This window comes from Chelonoidis abingdonii, chromosome 5 (assembly GCF_003597395.2).
Source record: "Chelonoidis abingdonii isolate Lonesome George chromosome 5, CheloAbing_2.0, whole genome shotgun sequence".
Lineage (NCBI taxonomy): Eukaryota > Metazoa > Chordata > Testudines > Testudinidae > Chelonoidis > Chelonoidis abingdonii.
This window is the reverse complement of record NC_133773.1, coordinates 91795314-91813290: the sequence shown is the minus strand read 5'-3', so window position 1 is coordinate 91813290 and position 17977 is coordinate 91795314. Positions and strand designations below refer to the sequence as shown.

Sequence of the window (17977 nt, the reverse complement as noted above, 5' to 3'; positions counted from 1 at the left end):
CATGCCATTAAAAATTGGCCCGCATGCCATAGGTTGCCGACCCCTGATCCAGACTGTTCTCAGTGGTACCAGATGACAGAACAAGGAATAACAGTCTCAAGTTGAAGTGGGGAAGGTTTAGGTTGGATATTAGAAAAAACTTTTTCACTAGGAGGGTGGTGAAGCACTGGAATGGGTTACCTAGGGAGGTGGTGAAATCTCCTTCCTTAGAGGTTTTTATAGTCAGGCTTGATAAAGCCCTGGCTTGGATGATTTAATTGCTGTTGGTCCTGCTTTGAGCAGGGGATTGGACTAGATGACCTCCTGAGGTCCCTTCCAACTCTGTTATTCTATGATTCTAAACAATTCAAATGTTGTGGTTGTTTAGCCACGTACTTACCCCATACTTAGGCAGTTTATTGTTAAAGCACACTGTTTTACACTAGCATAACTTCATTGAAGTAACTCTCAATTTACACCACAGGAAGCAAGAGCAGAATTAGGCTCTGAGAATGTAAAAGCCTGTAAGTCAGTGACTACATCTTATTTCATGTCAGTGAACCACCAAGTATATCTATGATGCTATGGAATATTAGTAATAAAAACAAAACTATTTTTGAAAAAATATTCTTCAGCTTCATAGCTCACCTGCAAGATCCTCATTCAGGAGTCCTTAGGCCAGAGGCAAAAATCAGTGGTATTACTATGGATTTATATCATACTAATTGAGATCACACTCTGGTGTCATTTTTCCTTGCAACAGTTAGTGACGTTAGAAACACAGCAAACCCTGCACAAGAGAGAAGCTGTTGCAATCAACATTATTTTACAAACTAAAATTAAAGCCTTAGTGCACAGGGAAGAAGAGCTAAGCATCTCCCACCAGGCAACAAAGATGTGTTGACAAGAAGCAGCACCAACGTGATTCAGACAGTGAAAGAGGACAGTCACTTGGCAAGTTAAAAGTTTAAAATGTGATCCAGAAATATGGCAGCTAAAGAACTGACTTCATTTAAGAAAAGAAGTGAATGAAAACGTTGCCATTGAGTTTGCAAAGTTGAAAAATGTTAAATTAACATCCATAGGTGCAATCTATATACAGGGAAGAAGAAGTGGGGGGATGATCCTTTGTAAGGAAAGTATTTACTAAGGCATTGAGATAAAAATTGGCTGTAAGTAGTGAAATGATTTGGGTGAGAATACAAGAAACGAAAAGTAAATGAAGTGCTTAAATACCATGTTGATGGATGTGAAATGAAAATAATTGCAGCAGCCAGCTTCTACAGGCTTCAAAGGTTCAAATCAAAGGTTGGAACACTCTATTGCAGGTTTTGAAATTAAGGGATACTGAACTGCTGAGGAACCTTATGGAAACATCTGCCGGCTGACAAGCATAGTTAACCATAGGTCATAAGCATAGCCATACCTGTTATGTATTCTGCTTCCAAAAGGGTATTTAACACTTCAGAGGAAGGCTTCCTCTTTCCACAAAAAAGGCATCTGGCCAATCATGAATAGTGTTATATGAGGATAGGCAGATTCTTTCCCAGCTCAAGCAGGTAATCAGTTTATAGAAGCATGAGGTATAGCTATCTCATAATGGCAGATATTATTATTGGTCATAAAGCTGTCCGATCTCTTTAAAAGGTCTTGTTAACTGTTTGACTTGATAGCCTCCTGAAGAAGTAGATTGTACAGGTTGCCACTGCTGTATAAAGAACTGTAGCTTCTGTTTGATTGTAATGGTCTACCTTTTAGTTTGTTCAATTGTCCCTGCGACTCCCACTGTTCTCAGGGACAACAGGATAGGGCAGATCTGATCAGTTTGCAACATGCCTTCAGAGCTTTGCAAATCTCAAGTAAAACTCCCTGCTTCCAAATAAAAAATACTTTGCAATATCTTCTCAGCGACACGTTTCTGTGCAAAAGTAATGACTTGATAGCTTCATATAAGTTGTATTATTAAATGAGAGGTTTCAGAGTAGCAGCCCTGTTAGTCTGTATCCGCAAAAAGATCAGGAGTACTTGTGGCACCTTAGAGACTAACAAATGTATTTGAGCACAAGCTTTCCTGGGCTACAGCCCACTTCATTTGATGCATAAAATGAGAGTTTTACAGGTACATATTACTGACAGGAATAGAGCACTTAGTTCATTAAAAGTAAGTTTTTCTTCATTGCTAGATCAGAAAGGCATCATATCTGAGCAAAACCATCTATTCAAATTGCTATTAAAAATCCACGACACTTTTAGATTGAAATTAGCCTACAAAGAAGTTTATGCAAACAGAGGTTGATAATGACAGATTTGTCACACCTTTAATTGGACATGAGAGCTGATTTAATTTTGAAGACAAGGGAAGGAAGAGAAGGGTGTGAGAATGTGGAAAGGTGTCTCACAAGACACCACAGTGATTGCTGCAAACACCTTGTGTGATAAGGAAGGGGTCAGTTTGGAGATTTCCAAACAATAGGCCAGATTCACCCTGGTGAAAATCTGGACCTGGGCTAATGCTGAAGCTACTTTTCGGTCTGGAGCCAAGAGCTGGCTGGCACTTTGCTCTGAAGCAATGCACGCAGACCTGTGGGGAAGTTAAGTGTTCGGCAGCCGCGCTACTGTAGGAGAGGAGGGAGGGGGAGGGAGGGAGAGGGTGGGTAGATAGCCCCGCTTCTGCCTTTCCTCTTGCTAGTGGTAATATTCTTAATGGAAGACGATCCCAATCGATACCTTCAGTCAGCTGTTAACTGATGGGTATAATGGAATCAAACTGAGGTCGTGGGGCTTTATTGAAGGTTTGATATTAAAAATGCCTGTGCAGAGTAACAGCCCGGGGGCTATATATGTCTGCAACACCCATATGGACGAGTATGCCCCCCACACCACTAAACTCCGGACAAGCCGCAGGGAGTCAGTGCTGGGCGCGAGTGGCGGCAAGCGGCTGCTCTTGTCAGGAGGCTGGGAAGTTGGAGATTTGTCTGAGGCGCGATCGGGGTGTCTGCAGAGACCGAGACCCCCAGGCACCTGCTCGGGAGCCACGAAACGGGGCAGCAAGGGACCCAGAGAGAGAGTCAGCATCAGCATCTCCTGCCGCGAAGGAAATGTCCTCGCTGTTGAAGCAGGACTTGCAAAAGAAGCTATTTCAGCCCCTGGGGCAGAGCCTGCGGAAGTTCATAGAGATCGAGTGTTCAGCCCACGACAGGTTTTACCTCTGTGCTGCAGGTAACGCAGGGGCGGCGGGGGCAGGTGTGTCGGTCTCTAGGAAGGAGCCCCGCGCTCTGTGAGCAAGCGGCGAGCTCGCCCTCTCCCACGCGCCTCCGGGCTCCCGGCGAGCCTGCAAACTGTGCTGGGTCCTGCTGCGGGCCCAGCTCGGGCCCTGATTTGCGTTGGTCACTAGGTGCATTCCAACATCTGCATTGCACATCAGGCTCTTACAGTAGTGGCAACGGTGCCAGGCGCTGGAGGGGAACGCTTGCCCTAATTTTGTGACTCAGGGGAGTCTTCCTGCAGCACACTGGCCTGGCACCTGACCTTGCACCTTCCCGTGTCGTGGATCCTGGGCTACTTGCATGTGGCATGTGCATGGTACTAGACTGATGAAGAGCTATTTTGAAGTTGTATTCAGAGGGCTCTAATGCAAGTTCTTTCCCCATGGCTGTCTGGACAACTGTCCTTACTTGTTCTGAGGTGGGAATAGCGAGGTGGAGTGGGAGGGGACGCCCGTGCACTGGACTCAGGAAGTGCTGCTCCTCTCGGAAAGGTTTTTAACTAATGATCCTGTGTCCAATTTAGCCTTTGGCCTAGTGTAATTGAAACAAACGCAGGGCGCTTGTTTTGATATTAAACCAAGTGTAGATACAAGCAAAGAAGATGCTTCGTGAGACCTTGTGGCTCTTTTCTTGGTGAAGTGTAACTGACAGCTCTTTGCTTCGCTGCGTGCCAGGCTCCTAACCTTCAACCCGAGGAGACTGATGGCTCGGGCCTCGTTCCTTTATGTTGGCTGTTGACACAAATATAGCCTACATTTTACGATCGTGCCCGCGCCGCTGTCCTTTGTCTGACGGATCTTCCTTTGTTAAAACGGAAGGCTTAACGCGCCGCTTTCATTCATTCACAGTATGTGCAGCAGGTTATAATTGCACAGTAAGAAGGATCCGAGATTTCCACGAGGACGTTTAGGAATAGCCTATGGCCCAAGCACAGTGTGTGTGGCAAGGAAGCGAGTGACAGTATAGAGCAGTAACTGGCTAGCCCCTTAGCCACATGCGTTTTCCAAATGCATCGCTGAGATTGGATACAAACTGTCACACAGCGTGGAGAGAAGGGGGAGAGTAAAATTTGCCGCCCTGTGTTATAGCAGCCAGGGCATCCCCACTGAAATCAATGGTTTGAACAAGAAAAGCGTAAATCAGTGAAGATGTTGGTCCTATGATGCTGGGCAATAATATATATAGGGCTTGATCCTGCACGATTAAATGCGGGCATAACTCCCATTGACTTCAGTGGGAATGCTGCCCAAATAAAAAGTAGCGGAGCCTATAATGAGAGATTGTATTTGATATAAGTGGCGAGCAACTAACCTGCAACACTTCCTCCCTCTGTAGTTAATGGCATTAAATGGGTTGGAATCTTTTGGGACAGGCGAGTATGTTTCCAGATTGCTGTCTCTGCTGTCAGTCTCAATCAAGCAGTTCCTTTGCAGTCTTCAAATGTGGACAGGCATAAAGCAAGAGGAGTCTGAAACCATTAGCCTTGTCTGAAGCGTCTCTGTTTCTCATTTGTCTCTAGTTCAGGGCATTTCCTCCCAGCACTTTTGGAAAGTTGTAGCCGACATATTTAGGAATTAGAAAATAGGGTTGGAAAAGAGTATGCATTTTTTTCCTACTTCAGACCAGTTCTGAAAAGCACCAGATACATAGTTGTTTATAATACATAAAGAAATTAGATAGTCAATACAAAATGTTAGAAAACTATTCACAATTTGCAAGCATATTTAATTGCCTTTAAAAGACTAATGCTATTTTATAATACTAATTGTATTTTTATAACCATAACATTCTTCAGTAAATATTTGTTCTCTTCCTCTTTTTTTAGTGTGTTTTTTAGTGTTTGCAGTCCCCATCCCCTCATTGTGTTTAAGTATAGTTTCTTGTTATTCATTGCCTGAAGTACATCTTTGTTTAAACCAAGGAATTGTGAATGTTTATTACTATAATAAAGTAAGATTGTTCAGGGTGGCACAACCTTATTACTAGAATATTTACAAAAAATGCATTTCAAATGTGTCTGCTATATAACTTTATTAAAAACACATTGACAAATATCACCTAGTAAAATACATTTAGAAATCAATGAGATTGTATTGTTTTTATACCACTGAAAGCTTTTCAGACTTAGGGAATTTATAAATATTATGATTAGTAGGTAGAAGTGAACATTACTTTCCACTCCCTTTTTGTTCTTGAAGTTCAAACCATGTGCTACATATGGGCTTCAGGAATTTTTGTGAAGGTTGATAGTTTGTACAACTATGACAAATATCAATTTTTTAAAATTAGATTAAAGTTATCTTACAGAACATTTAAAGGGAAAAGAGCAAAAGCACCTTCTGAAATATTTGAGTGTTGTTTCCACAGAATAAAAAGAACAAACCAGTGAAGAAATCATCTAAACAAATTCACCTAATGGAGAATCTCTGCAGACATAATGGAAATAATTCTGAAATTTAAGAATGGAGTGTGTGTGTGAGTGTGTGTATGAGAGAGAAAAAAACCCACTCTAACACAGTTGGGTAAGTGGTGGGCACAGGGTAAATCTGATCCTGAAAGTTGGTGAGCACCCTTCAATTCCTACTGTAGTCACTGCGAGTTCAAGTTGCTCAGCACCTTGCAGGATATAGTCCAGGGGTAAGCAACCTATGGCACGGGTGCCGAAGGCGGCACGTGAGCTAATTTGCAGTGGCACTCACACTGCCTAGGTCCTGGCCACTAGTCCGGGGGGCTCTGCATTTTATTTAATCTTAAATGAAGCTTCTTAAACATTTTAAAAACCTTATTTACTTTACATACAACAATAGTTTAGTTATATATTATAGACTTTTAGAAAGAGACCTTCTAAGAATGTTAAAATGTATTACCGGCACGCAAAACCTTAAATTAGAGTGAATGAATGAAAACTCGGCACACCACTTCTCAAAGGTTGCCAACCCCTAATATAGTCCTTAATCCTGACCTAAACAGCTCTTTCTATTCCTGGAAGTTTCTCGAATAGAGCCTCCCAGTTATATCAAATAAGGTCAGAATGGGTGGTGGCTTTGTGCAGTATCCATAAGGGATTAGGAGGAAAGGAGCCTAAACTTGTTTTACTTTTTACTAACTTTTCTGGGGGGAGGGATAGCTCAGTGGCAGGGGTGGCTGTAGGCCGCAGCACGCCAAGCGTGTGCTTGGGGCGGAAAGCCGCAGGGGGCGTTCTGCTGGTAGGCGCTTGCGGGAGGTCCACTGAAGCCGCGGGACCAGCAGACCCTCCACAGGCAAACTGCTGGAGGCAGCCGGCCTGCCATGCTTGGGGCAGCAAAATCCCTAGAGCTGCCTCTGCTCAGTAGTTGAGCATTAGCCTGCTAAACTCAGGGTTGTGAATTCAATCCTTTAGGAGGCCACTTAGGGATCTGGGGCAAAATCAGTACTTGGTCCTGCTAGTGACAACAGGGGGCTGGACTCAATTACGTTTCAAGGTCCCTTCCAGCTCTAGGATATAGGATATCTCCATTAATTTATTTATGAAAAATTCTGTGAACTCTGAAAACAGGTTGGTATTTTTGTGCATTTAAAAGACGTACAAATATATTTTAAAACAAAATTGTTACTGTTTTAATATCATTTAAATACAGACATGTTTTCTAATTCTTCACAAGTGGCAAGTATATATTCTAGCAGCACAATTAGTGTAAGATCAAAACATTCTAACTAAAATCTTATCCTTTCAATAGTAGTCTCAAATTATTCTTCCTGGTTAACCTGTATTACACCTGTCAATAGCTTGTAAGGAAGAGAAAATGTTGTAAATAACCAAATATTTGCATAGATACAAACAGAAACCTTTAGGAGACTATCCCATTTAAAGCTATACTAAAATAAAACCACAAGGTGGGTAGAGAAATGCTGCTGTTTCCATGTCATATTCCCTCTTCACTTTCATAGTAGCACATGGGAAAAGTCTGGAATGAGGAAATGATATACTCCCCTACATTGAATCACTAATCAACCCAATTAGTGGCAAAACTGAAATGTAGAGATGTCTAGCCATTTTTACCAACTGCGTTTTAATGTGGTTAGGAGGGATTGCAATGACATCTTAATATCGTCCATTGGAAAATACAAGCATCCCCAAACTGCATTTCTTTTTCTTCTGTAAAACACCCCAGGAAACAACTTAAACAATCCAAGGCACTATAATGTCTCTCCTCTCCCCCAAGAAGAAATTTCAAGCCTAAATTAAATGGGAAATCTGAGAAATGCTGATGTTATACAATTTTTGTCATGGGAGTATGAAGAATAGGAACTTGGATAACCTAAACTACCAAAAAGTGAGGACATATTTTAGATGAGCTAGGACTTCACTATTTCTAGTTCTTGTCAGATGTCATACGATTTCAATTCGTAGATGGAGTCTAGAGCCTAGCACTAGAAAAAGTAGTAATTTGTTGGGAAACCCAACAGACAGGGCCAGGAAATAAAAAAGCAAGCCACCCTGTTTTACTGTGCATTTGCAGGAAAAACTATATCCAGTGTATTTGTTGGTTTGAGTTTGTCTGTCTCTGTATTTCAGGATGAAATATGAGCTTGACCCAATAAACGCTTGCACATGGGAGTAATTCTTATAGGCATAATCCCTCTTCTGTAAATGGAGTTATACACCTTAGCAAGAGTTTGCAAGATCAGGCCCTACCCTTGTTTTTATTTTAAATCTGTTTCTATTATTTTTTTAAATACAGTAAAATGATTGACAAAAAGCATAAAACTTCCTCCACAGGGACTATCAATTTCTTGCTAACAAGGCAAGGCAAAAGAAATTTGGATAGGAAGAAGTTATTGCCAGATGATGTCCAGGAATTCCATTTTAAAAACATACTGTGCTCTTAAGTATGCTGTGCCTCTAGTACTGGTCTTCACTCTTTTTCCACAGCTTTCTACTTTCAGACCAGACCACTCCCGCAAAGGGTATGTGCTGATGTCTAGTGGTTAAGTCAGGCTGCAGCCGCAGGGGAAGCATGGTTTTGGAGTGCTATGCTGAAGAAGCAGGCCATTACCACTTCTCAGGAGGGTGCCAGAGTTACAAAAGCTCTGTGTGAAGCCATAGACACCATCTGACAATTAAAAAAGAGAAAATAAAATAAACCTACCTAATATAGATGTTCAAATTCCAGTGTTTTCCCCACTAATTAGCATGTATATTCCATGATACGGATCTCCTTTTCAGCGCTTAACGCAATTAATTAATATTGATGAGGATTATGAAGAGTTTTTCTATCCTTCTATCCTTCTTTCACTTACTCCCTATTAGTAGAAGATAATCACAGATAAGTTGGAACTTCAAGTAGTATTTCTTAAATACTACATGTTATTTTTGTTTTGTGTTATACTAATATTTTATAGGAAAACACAGATTTTTCCATTGATGGGAAGTATACAAACATTAATATAAATGCCCAGACTCAGAACTGATTTTGATCACAGTCCATCAACTCAGTGGACCTTTGCATGTGCATGGTACACAACTGAAGTAACTAGGATTCCAGACACATGAGGGTCTACTTGCACAGATCTAAAGGCCGGACCTGGGTCTTAATGAGTGTATCCTTTAGTAAACCCAATAACAAAGCTTTCCCACAAACAAGATTCCCTTTATAGGCTGGGTTAGGGTGAAAAAGAGAATCTATTAAAAGCAAATAGACTTTATGGGCTGCAAACATTGGGCTAAATTCTGCTTGCTGTGCAAACAAGCCCATCAAGTTTCATATAGCTCTAGTTTTTAAACTACTGTTTAAAATATAGCTTGATGAAGTATTTCATTTTCAGATATTTTGGAAAGCAATTGTCTGTTTGTGTAAACTAGTTTTTTGTCTTGCAGTGACTAAAGGTGGAGAAGTAGAAATATCTATGGTAAAACATTTAAGAATAGATCTGGATGAGAAATATGAAATGGCTGAGAAGTGGTTTTTGAAAGATCTGGAGATGATTGATGGAAAAGAAGTGGACACTGTAAGTGTTGTATTTTACTGTAAGTTTCTATTAACACAATGCATTTATGTTACAATTTGTAGCACAACAGATGAGGTGCAGTTTACTAAGAAAAAAGATTCTGTAAAAAAAAAAAAGGCATAATGAGGATACAGATTTATCATTTGTCAGAGACTCCAGATCACATTTGCTCTGCTTACAATATTTTTTTTTGGTCAGTTCTGTAAACTCAGCTTAGATATGAGAGTCAAGATGACCTATTTCTTGTTTGTATGTCATTGTAGTAATAGACAGAGCTGGCTCTAGGTTTTTTGCTGCCCCAAGCAAAAAAAAAAATGACCAGAATGCTGCCCCTAGAATTGTGCCGCCCCACACACGTGCTTGGTTAGCTGGTGCCTAGAGTTGGTCCTCGTAATAGAGATTATCCAAGTCACTTTTTGACTTCAACTACACCAGTGTAAATCTGGAGTAATTCAGTAGATTAACATTGGTGTAACTAAAAGGAAAATTAACTCAATGTCTTCAGCTGAGTTGCTTACGTATAACTGAGAGCAGGATATTTGAACTTGGAATAACCTGAGTAAAGATGAGGAAAATTCCAGAGTTTCAACTTGCAGAACTTTATATAAATTCTGCAGAATGTGGGGTCAAAATTATTCCTATCAGTGGAAGCAGCAGCTGGGGATTCTGCCCCGTTAGCTCACAAATTCTGAGGTCCCCATGGCTCTCAGCAGATTTTCAGGATGCAAAAGCATCTGCCTACTGCTGTGCTGCCAGAGAATCCCCAGACGATGCCTAGTCCCTGAACATTCCCAAGTGTTGCAGAGTGGAGAAGTAAGTGTATAGAAGGGAGCCTGCACCTATAGATATGGAATGGGAACATGGACCTTTAACTAACAAATCTGTTGATTTAATCTTGCTTTTTCAAAATTAAAAAAACTAAAATAGTGTTTATATACAAACTTGCACCAGTTTAACTAAATCAGTTTTAAAAGATTAAGTCCATGTGCACCTAAACAAGGCCTAAGACACTTAACTTTTAGTGATTTACTCTTTTTAAATAGATGTAGTGACCATACACTATTTTATTACACTGGAACTTTCCCATGAAAACCCCCACAGATATAATGAAAAAGAGGTGGCCCCAAAACATGGAGCTAGCTACTGCATTCCCATGAACTGCAATCTTGAAATATTTGGGACCAAATCTTTCTCACGCTATTTGGTTTCTCTGACTGTTTTTCATGAGTAAACAGGATCTATATATCTTTGGTACTTATACAGCCCTCATCACTAATCTGAGCACCAGCCAATCTTTTAATATATTTATCTTCACAACACCCCAGTAAGTTGGGGAAGTACTATTATCCCCATTTTAAGATACAGAACTGAGGCACAGAGAAGCTAAGTGACTTGCCCAAGATCACACGCAAAGTGTGTGGCAGACTAGGGAGATCCAGGTTTAATTTCTAAGTTCTAGCCTAGTGCCCTAATCACTGGACCTGTGGCTAAAGGATTCAAATCCAAGTAGTAATTCATGTGTAACTATGGAAGAGGCAAAATTGGCAGTATTTTGTTAATTAAATTAAATTCAATTTTACAGAAGATGAAGGTGAATTGAGGAAAATACCTTATTGCATTTACAATACAAGATTTTAATAGACATTCAGCCAAATGAATATAATCCAATTTTCATCCAAGAAAAACAAACCTTGGTCTGAATCATTCACCCCAAAAAATTCTCTCTCTCTTCACACCTATCTCCTTCAATGGGATGCTAAATTGTATTATACTGTTCAGCCACTAGATGGCTCTGTGTGTGAAATACAGTACTTCCTTTAAAACGAGTCGGCAACCTCTGGCACGTGGCTTTGGTGAGGAATGTGCTGGCTGCGGCTTCCTGTCACCCCCGCTGGCCTGGAACAGTGAACCGCAGGCAGTGGGAGTCACAATCAGCCGAACCTGCCAATGCAGGATGTAAACAAACTGGCCTGGCCCGCCAAGGTACTTACCCTGGCGAACCACGTGCCAGAGGTTGCCGACCCCTGGTTTAAACAAATCTCAGCCATACCTGGCAGAGCATTAAAGGATCTTATGATGAACATACCTTGTGTTTAAAGGCAAGCTGTACAGCCAGTCCAATGCTGTTACAGAACATGACATGGTATCAGAAGTAAACTAAGAATAGAAACAGAAGGGAAAAGGCAACAAAGGTTGTAAACAGAAGAAACAAAGCAAAAAAGGTTGCAGGATCTCATCAATGTGCCACTCTTCAATGCCCCAGAGAACTTCAGCTTGGACAAACCTTCAGAATGGACAGACTGGAGATAATATTTTGCAAGATTTTGCATGGCAACCAAGCTGAACAAAGAAACTGGAGATATACAGATATTGTCTTTAATTTATGCTATGAGGAAGCAAGCAGAGCATATCTTTAAATCTTTTGACTTTACTGAAAATAGTCATAAAGATAACTGTGAAAGGGTTCTGACTATGTTTGATGCATTCTCTATACCTCATAGAAATGTTTAAGAAAGAGCATGTTTTCAACAGGGAATTCAAGAACCAGGGAAGAATGTGGAAAGTTTTATAAAAGCTCTGTGTACATTGTCTGAAACCTGATTTTAGGGAAGGCAAGACGTGAAAATATCAGAGACAGACTGTGTAGTGGGGCGGCTGCCCCACTCCATGAGAAAAAGGGCTGGAACAGGCCAGAGATGCTGTGCAGACCAACAGCCAGTCAGCAAAGGCCTGTGGAGAGCCAATCAGGGCCGAGTTTGGCCCCATATAAAGGCTGCCTAGCGAAGGAGACTAGCAAGGGGGGAGGACTGGCTCCTGAGGTAAGGAGTCAAGTATTGGGGTAGCCGTGTTAATCTGTATCCCTAAAAAACAACAAGGAATCCAGCGGCACCTTAAAGGCTAACAGATTTATTTGGGCATAAGCTTTTGTAGTTAGAAAACCCACTTCTTCAGATGCATAGAGTGAAAGTTACAGATGCCTGCATCTGTAACTTTCACTCCATGCATCTGAAGAAGTGGGGGTTTTTTACCCACAAAAGCTTATGCCCAAATAAATCTGTTAGTCTTTAAGGTGCTGCTGGACTCCTTGTTGTTTTTGAGGTAAGGAGGTAGCACCTTGGACAGAGCAGTGCTGGGCAGGCTTGGGGGAGCAGAGGAGAGCTTTGGCCCAGTTACCTGTCAGGATGCGCCCCCTGATAAAAAGGGTTGAGAAGGTGAATGGGGCCAAAGGGGAAGTGACCTAGGGAAGATAGGTGGACAGGAGGGGAGAGAAGGAGGGCAGAGAGAGGCTGCCGCTAGAGGGTCCTTGGGTCAGGACCCAGAGTAGAGGGTGGGCCTGGGTCCCTCCTTTCCCCCCCTTGCACTGCACCTGGCCACGGAGGAGTGTGGCAGAGACAGACTGCAACTTGCCCCTGAGGTGAGGGGCTAGACTTTGGGGTTGTGGCTGGCCACCTGAGGCAGGTGCAAGCCAAAGGACTGATGTTAACTCCCCCCTCCCCCGGAAGGGGGTGAGAATGGAGTAGTGGACACTGCCAGAGGGCAGTGTCCTAAAGCAGATGCCTCTGAGCAGGCAACAACGTGGGTCCCAAACCAGCAGAGCAGACAACAGGTAAGACACCATGAGTAGAGGGTGCTCCACAGCTGACAAGAGCTAATTCCTGGAGCAACCAGCAGGAAGTGCCAATGGTGATGAGTCCTGACCCCGTTACAGACTGGTAATTGGGTTAATAGATAAAAACCTTTCACAGCAGCAACAACTGCAGAGCGATTTAACCCTAGCCACAGCTATACAGATAGCCAAACAGTCAGAATTACTCAAACAGAACAAAAGGCAGGAGCAACTTGAAAAGCCTGAAACTAGCCTAGAAGCTATAACAGACACTTGAGTGCTTCAGAATGGATTCCCTGAGGACTCACTCAATGATTTTTCCGGGGACTGAGGTGAGGCAGACCGGTCTGTAGTTCCCCAGATTCTCCTTCTTCCCTTTTTTTAAAGATGGGCACTCTGGTTGCCTTTTTCCAATTGTTCAGCGTGCCTAGGATCAAAGACTAACAACCTTCTCAGCTGCAATATGGCAGCCCTTACGGGCTAGTGAAAGAAATGGGAAGAAACTGATGATGGATATGATAATAGGAGACTTTTGAAAGGAGATCCAGTACAAATCAACTTAGAAGACAATGCTGAACCATACAGTATACAAACATACCTACCAAAGAGACCTTGGAAGAGACTCGATGCAGATTTATGCAAATTCAGAGGACATCATTATCTGGTCGGAGTGGATTGTTTTTCCAGGTATATAGAAATAATGCACTTGAAAGAAATAATGTGTCATAGTGTTACTGAGAAATTGAAATTATCTTCTGATCACTTCAGTCCAGAAAAACTAATGACAGACAATAGATTACAATTCACTGCAGCAGAATGTAAGTCATTCTGAATGAAATATGACTTTGATCATATTATCAGCAGCCCACATTACCCACAAGCAAAAGGAGATGCTAAGAAATCTGTACACACGGCCAAGAAAATCCTACAGCAGGAAGATCCATTCCTTGTTCTTCTGAGTAACAGATCAATGCCAACAGCAGCTACTGGATGCAGTCCAGCAAAACTCCTGATGGGAAGAGAACTCAGGTTCTATCTCCAACATGACCAGACATGACGAAAGTAGCCCAATAGGATAAAAAAGGCTAAAAAAGCTTATGAACACTTTTACAACAGATATCACTTGGTTAGAGAACTGCCAGGTCTATCACCTGGCAACCATGTTTTTGTCTAATTGGATGGAGAAAAGGGATGGACAACTCCAGCTGCTGTAAAGAAAAAATTAAGCACCACAATCATATGTGATTGAGACCAATAGTGGACAGTTCAACAAAAACTGTCAACATCTACAGTTTGTTCCTCAGAAAGAACACTCAGATTCCAAACTGACCAGAGACAGTCGTTGCAACTAGCTAGATGAACGAGTTGTTATGTGTTGGGTCATGTAATTACAAATTCAACACATTTCAGAGATACTTAACAGACTGATCCATACTGAAAATCAAAGAGTGTGATAGTATAAATATTGTAAATGGTGGTGTAGCGAGCCCCCCCCCCCACGCTCCTGAAGGGAATAGGCCAGAGAAGCTGCGGCCCCGGGCGGAGGCCCTGCCACCTATCCCAGCCCCCCGGAAGTCAAGGGGCGGGACCGGAAGTCCAAGGCCCCCTCCACCTCTCCCCGCCCCCAGGAAGTCAAGGGGCGGGACAGGAAGTACAAAAGCCCGGCCCCAGCCCTCAGTTAGGAGGAGGCTGCCAGAGAAGGCAGACACTGAGGTCCGAGCTCCTGCTGGGCCCGGCTTACCCCGCGCCCGGTATCCGGAGGGGTACTGGCCTGACCTCCCCTGGGGCCAGTACCCAGAGCAGCCGGCGGAGCCCTCTGACGCTCAGCCTGTGGAGGACTGGACCGGACCGCCCGAGCCCCGGTACACCGAGGAGTGGACCGGACTGCCTGACCACCGGTACCCTGAGGAGTGGACTGGACCTCCCACCGCCAAACCTGCTGAGGAACCCATGGCTTGGGACCCCCGGACGATGCTGGCGAAGGGCAGGTACCCAGTGAGGGGGAGGTTGGAAGTGGCCCGGGGGCAGCCGACTCCTGTCTGGCTGCAGACTCGCCTGAGCCCATGTCAGTGTGTGTCGGTCAGGATCCCCCACTGACCGTCAGCGGCGCTGACCGCTGCTAGGGCCCCGGGCTGGAGCGCAGTGGAGTGGGAGGGCCTGCGTTCCCCCTGCCACCCCTTCAAGGGTGGCAGACTCCCCCTCCCTTTGCCTAAGGAGACCATCTACAGTGGTTGCCTGTCGCTCAGCCCTGCTGCGAGGCCTGAGCTTAAATGTGTGTGTTGCCCCGCCCTGCCCAAGGGCTTGGGCTTATATATATACTGTTGCTTCCCGCTCAGCCCTGCTGCAAGGCCTGAGCCTAACTGTGTGTGTTGCCCCGTCCTGCCCAAGGACCTGGGCTTATATAGACTGTTGCCTGTCGCTCAGCCCTGCTGCAAGGCTTGAGCCTAACTGTGTGTGTTGCCCCGCCCTGTCCAAGGGCCTGGGCATATATAGACTCCTGGCTTCGTGCCCAGCCCGACTGACAGGGCCGGAGCCTCCTACTAACTGTTGTCGGCCCCCTCAGCACCCCAGCAGGGGATGGGCCCCAGGCCGACGGACTGCGGTGAGCCGGTGCGGCTCCCCTCCACCACCCCGTGTAGGAGGGTTGAGCCCCGGTCGCACCCTACTACAGGTGGGAATGTATAACTTAAAGGGGGAGATGCAATGGAATGCTAAATTGTATTTTACTGTTCAGTCACTAGGGGTTTGTGTCTGTGTAAAATACCTTATTTAAACAAATCTCAGCCATACCTGGCAAAGCCTGAAAAGATTTTGTGATAAACACATCTGGTTTGTATATGCAAGCTCTGTAGCTTGTCCATGTCTGATATAAGAACATGATACTCCTCTCATGCCCATGATGGGGTAGGGTCAGTCACATCCCCCTTCCCATATTTTGAGTACTTTATGCTCTCTCGGTGTTTATCATAAATCTGGGTGAATGAGGCTAGGGGGTGGAGGACATGTCCAACAACTCCCAGCCCCTCCTGGCTCCATGCAGCTTAGGCCAAAAAAATAACAATTTAGGGCTGATTTATCTTTACTCTCTTCACATCCCAGAGCTCCCACAGAAGGACTTGCTCATAACATGGCTACACTGAACTCCACTCCCATAATGCAATGATGTGAGGGAGCTATTCCCTGAGGGAATCCTCCCAGAGATTTTCTATTCCTGAACCTTCTCCCACAGATTTTTTTCATAGGAGAGTATGATCAAGGCCTGTCTTATTTCTGATGAAAAAACATTTAATCATAAAGTCATTAACATTAGGATAAATGTTCATAATAAACTACAGCTAATGACATTCACAAAGTTTAATTTAATAGGTTTCATTTTAAAGTCATTGTTAGCATTAAGCAAGCAGAGGAGCCAGTAAACATAGATATCTGCAATATAAGCAAAGGCAGCAATCAATACTCCTAATTTGATAGGGGAATTTATTTATAATAGGAGATAAGTGCTCTTCATACAGTACATTTTGGACAATGTTACAGTCCTGTACATTTTAAATTGTCGTAAGTTGTAGTGTGTTCATTTGGACAAATCCTGAAACCCATGCTCACATCACTGAGAGTTTTACCTGATTAAAGACTACTGTTTTAGGGCATTCTTGGTAAAAATTTAAAAGAACCACCCCTGTAGGAATGTCTATGGATTGTGGAAATATTTCTGAAGTCCAGTGCTAATATTTTATGAATCCATTATAGTGAGACAAAGACTACAAGGTGGCTAAGCATAAAACAATAAATGTTGCTGTTCCAGTGCCTATAAAGCTAGTAATTTCATTCTCTCTCCATTTTTTTAGGATAATCCATATTTTGACATGCACTTTGAGAAGGTCTACAGTTGGGAAGCATATAGCTGTGCATCTAAATATGCCTTTGCTCGAACATTAAACAAATTGAATTACATGTACCTTAAAAAGGACTTGAAGATTGTGAACTTTGATATAACCTACATAAATGATGATTCACTCTGGTCATCCAACAATGGGGACTGTTTAGTACTTACGAAGATATGCTTCTATGCCTCCAACCTTTTGTGTCTGTCCCTGTGTCCTATGCCATAAAGATGGGTTTTATAACTATAAGGTGACTAGCTGACTTCCAGTGCCAGATTTCAACAAATCATCTGATATAAAAGATAAGTGATATGCAGTATTTGCTATTTAATTTTACATATCAGCCAAAACCAGAAACCTCATTTTTACATAGAGAATGAACTGTTTCTTTCAGTAAGATCCCAATCATGCAAACACTTACACACTAGCCTTCATACAGGTAGTGCCACACCCAGCTGCAGTTACATGCAGGCTCTCTGTCGAGCCCCTGCAATGAACCGACAATGGAAAGGCTACAGCTAAGGCAACTCCCCAGGCATGCACCCCCTCTGGAGTATAAACGCAAAAATTATACCATCTTGCACTGCACAGGGAACTATACAGAGTAAGCTCATAAAGTTCGCCCCCTCCCTCAGTGTGGAGAGGAATATGCAATAGCCTTTGCCCCTTGAGCTAAGATTCCCACACTCTTCACTCCAACTCACTGGTTTAGATAAAGCAAAAACAAGTTTATTAACTACAAAATATAGATTTAAGGGATAGCAAACAGATCAAAGCAGATTACCTAGCAAATAAAAAACACAAACTAAGTCAAATATACTAGGTAGATTGGATATGAATTAGCAGATTCTCACTGTAAGAGATGATACAAGCAGGTTGCAGATTCTTAAGGGGCAAGCTGCACTTGCTTGGTTCCCAAACCAGTCTGTGGCAAAATACTGACATCCCAAGATGGAGTCCACAGACATGTGATCTGGTCACATGTCCTTGTAGAGAGTCATAGCAGCTATTACTTGGAGGCTGTCTGTAGCATTCTCAGGAAGGTTCCCCAGGTGGGAGATAAGCTTCTCCTAAGGCCTATTGTTCTTTTCTAATGGCCCATTGCCCTGAGTGGGCCCTTCCCCACCCACTATCTAGACTGAAAGCATCTTGTCTAGTGGGCATTATCCAGGGGTAACTACATTTGAAATACAGATACATAGTCAATATTCATAACTTCAGATAAAAATGAAATATTCATACAAATAGGATAATCA

The 17977-nt window shown here is 43.0% G+C and overlaps 1 protein-coding gene across 1 annotated transcript; it reads left to right on the top strand.

Moving 5' to 3' along the window:
* The first annotated feature begins 3077 nt into the window (after window positions 1-3077).
* On the top strand, window positions 3078-16949 carry EXOC1L (exocyst complex component 1 like). Its single transcript, XM_032782926.1, has 3 exons — window positions 3078-3198; window positions 9103-9233; window positions 16686-16949. The coding sequence occupies exons 1-3, from the start codon at window positions 3078-3080 to the stop codon at window positions 16947-16949; spliced, it is 516 nt and encodes a 171-aa protein (XP_032638817.1).
* Window positions 16950-17977: the final 1028 nt, after the last annotated feature.

Bases quoted from the DNA above. Each gene is read 5' to 3' on its own strand.
- EXOC1L (XM_032782926.1), top strand. From the start codon at position 3,078: ATGTCCTCGCTGTTGAAGCAGGACTTGCAAAAGAAGCTATTTCAGCCC. The intron at 3,199-9,102 runs GTAACGCAGGGG...TTTGTCTTGCAG, and splicing joins GTTTTACCTCTGTGCTGCAG to TGACTAAAGGTGGAGAAGTA. The intron at 9,234-16,685 runs GTAAGTGTTGTA...CCATTTTTTTAG, and splicing joins ATGGAAAAGAAGTGGACACT to GATAATCCATATTTTGACAT.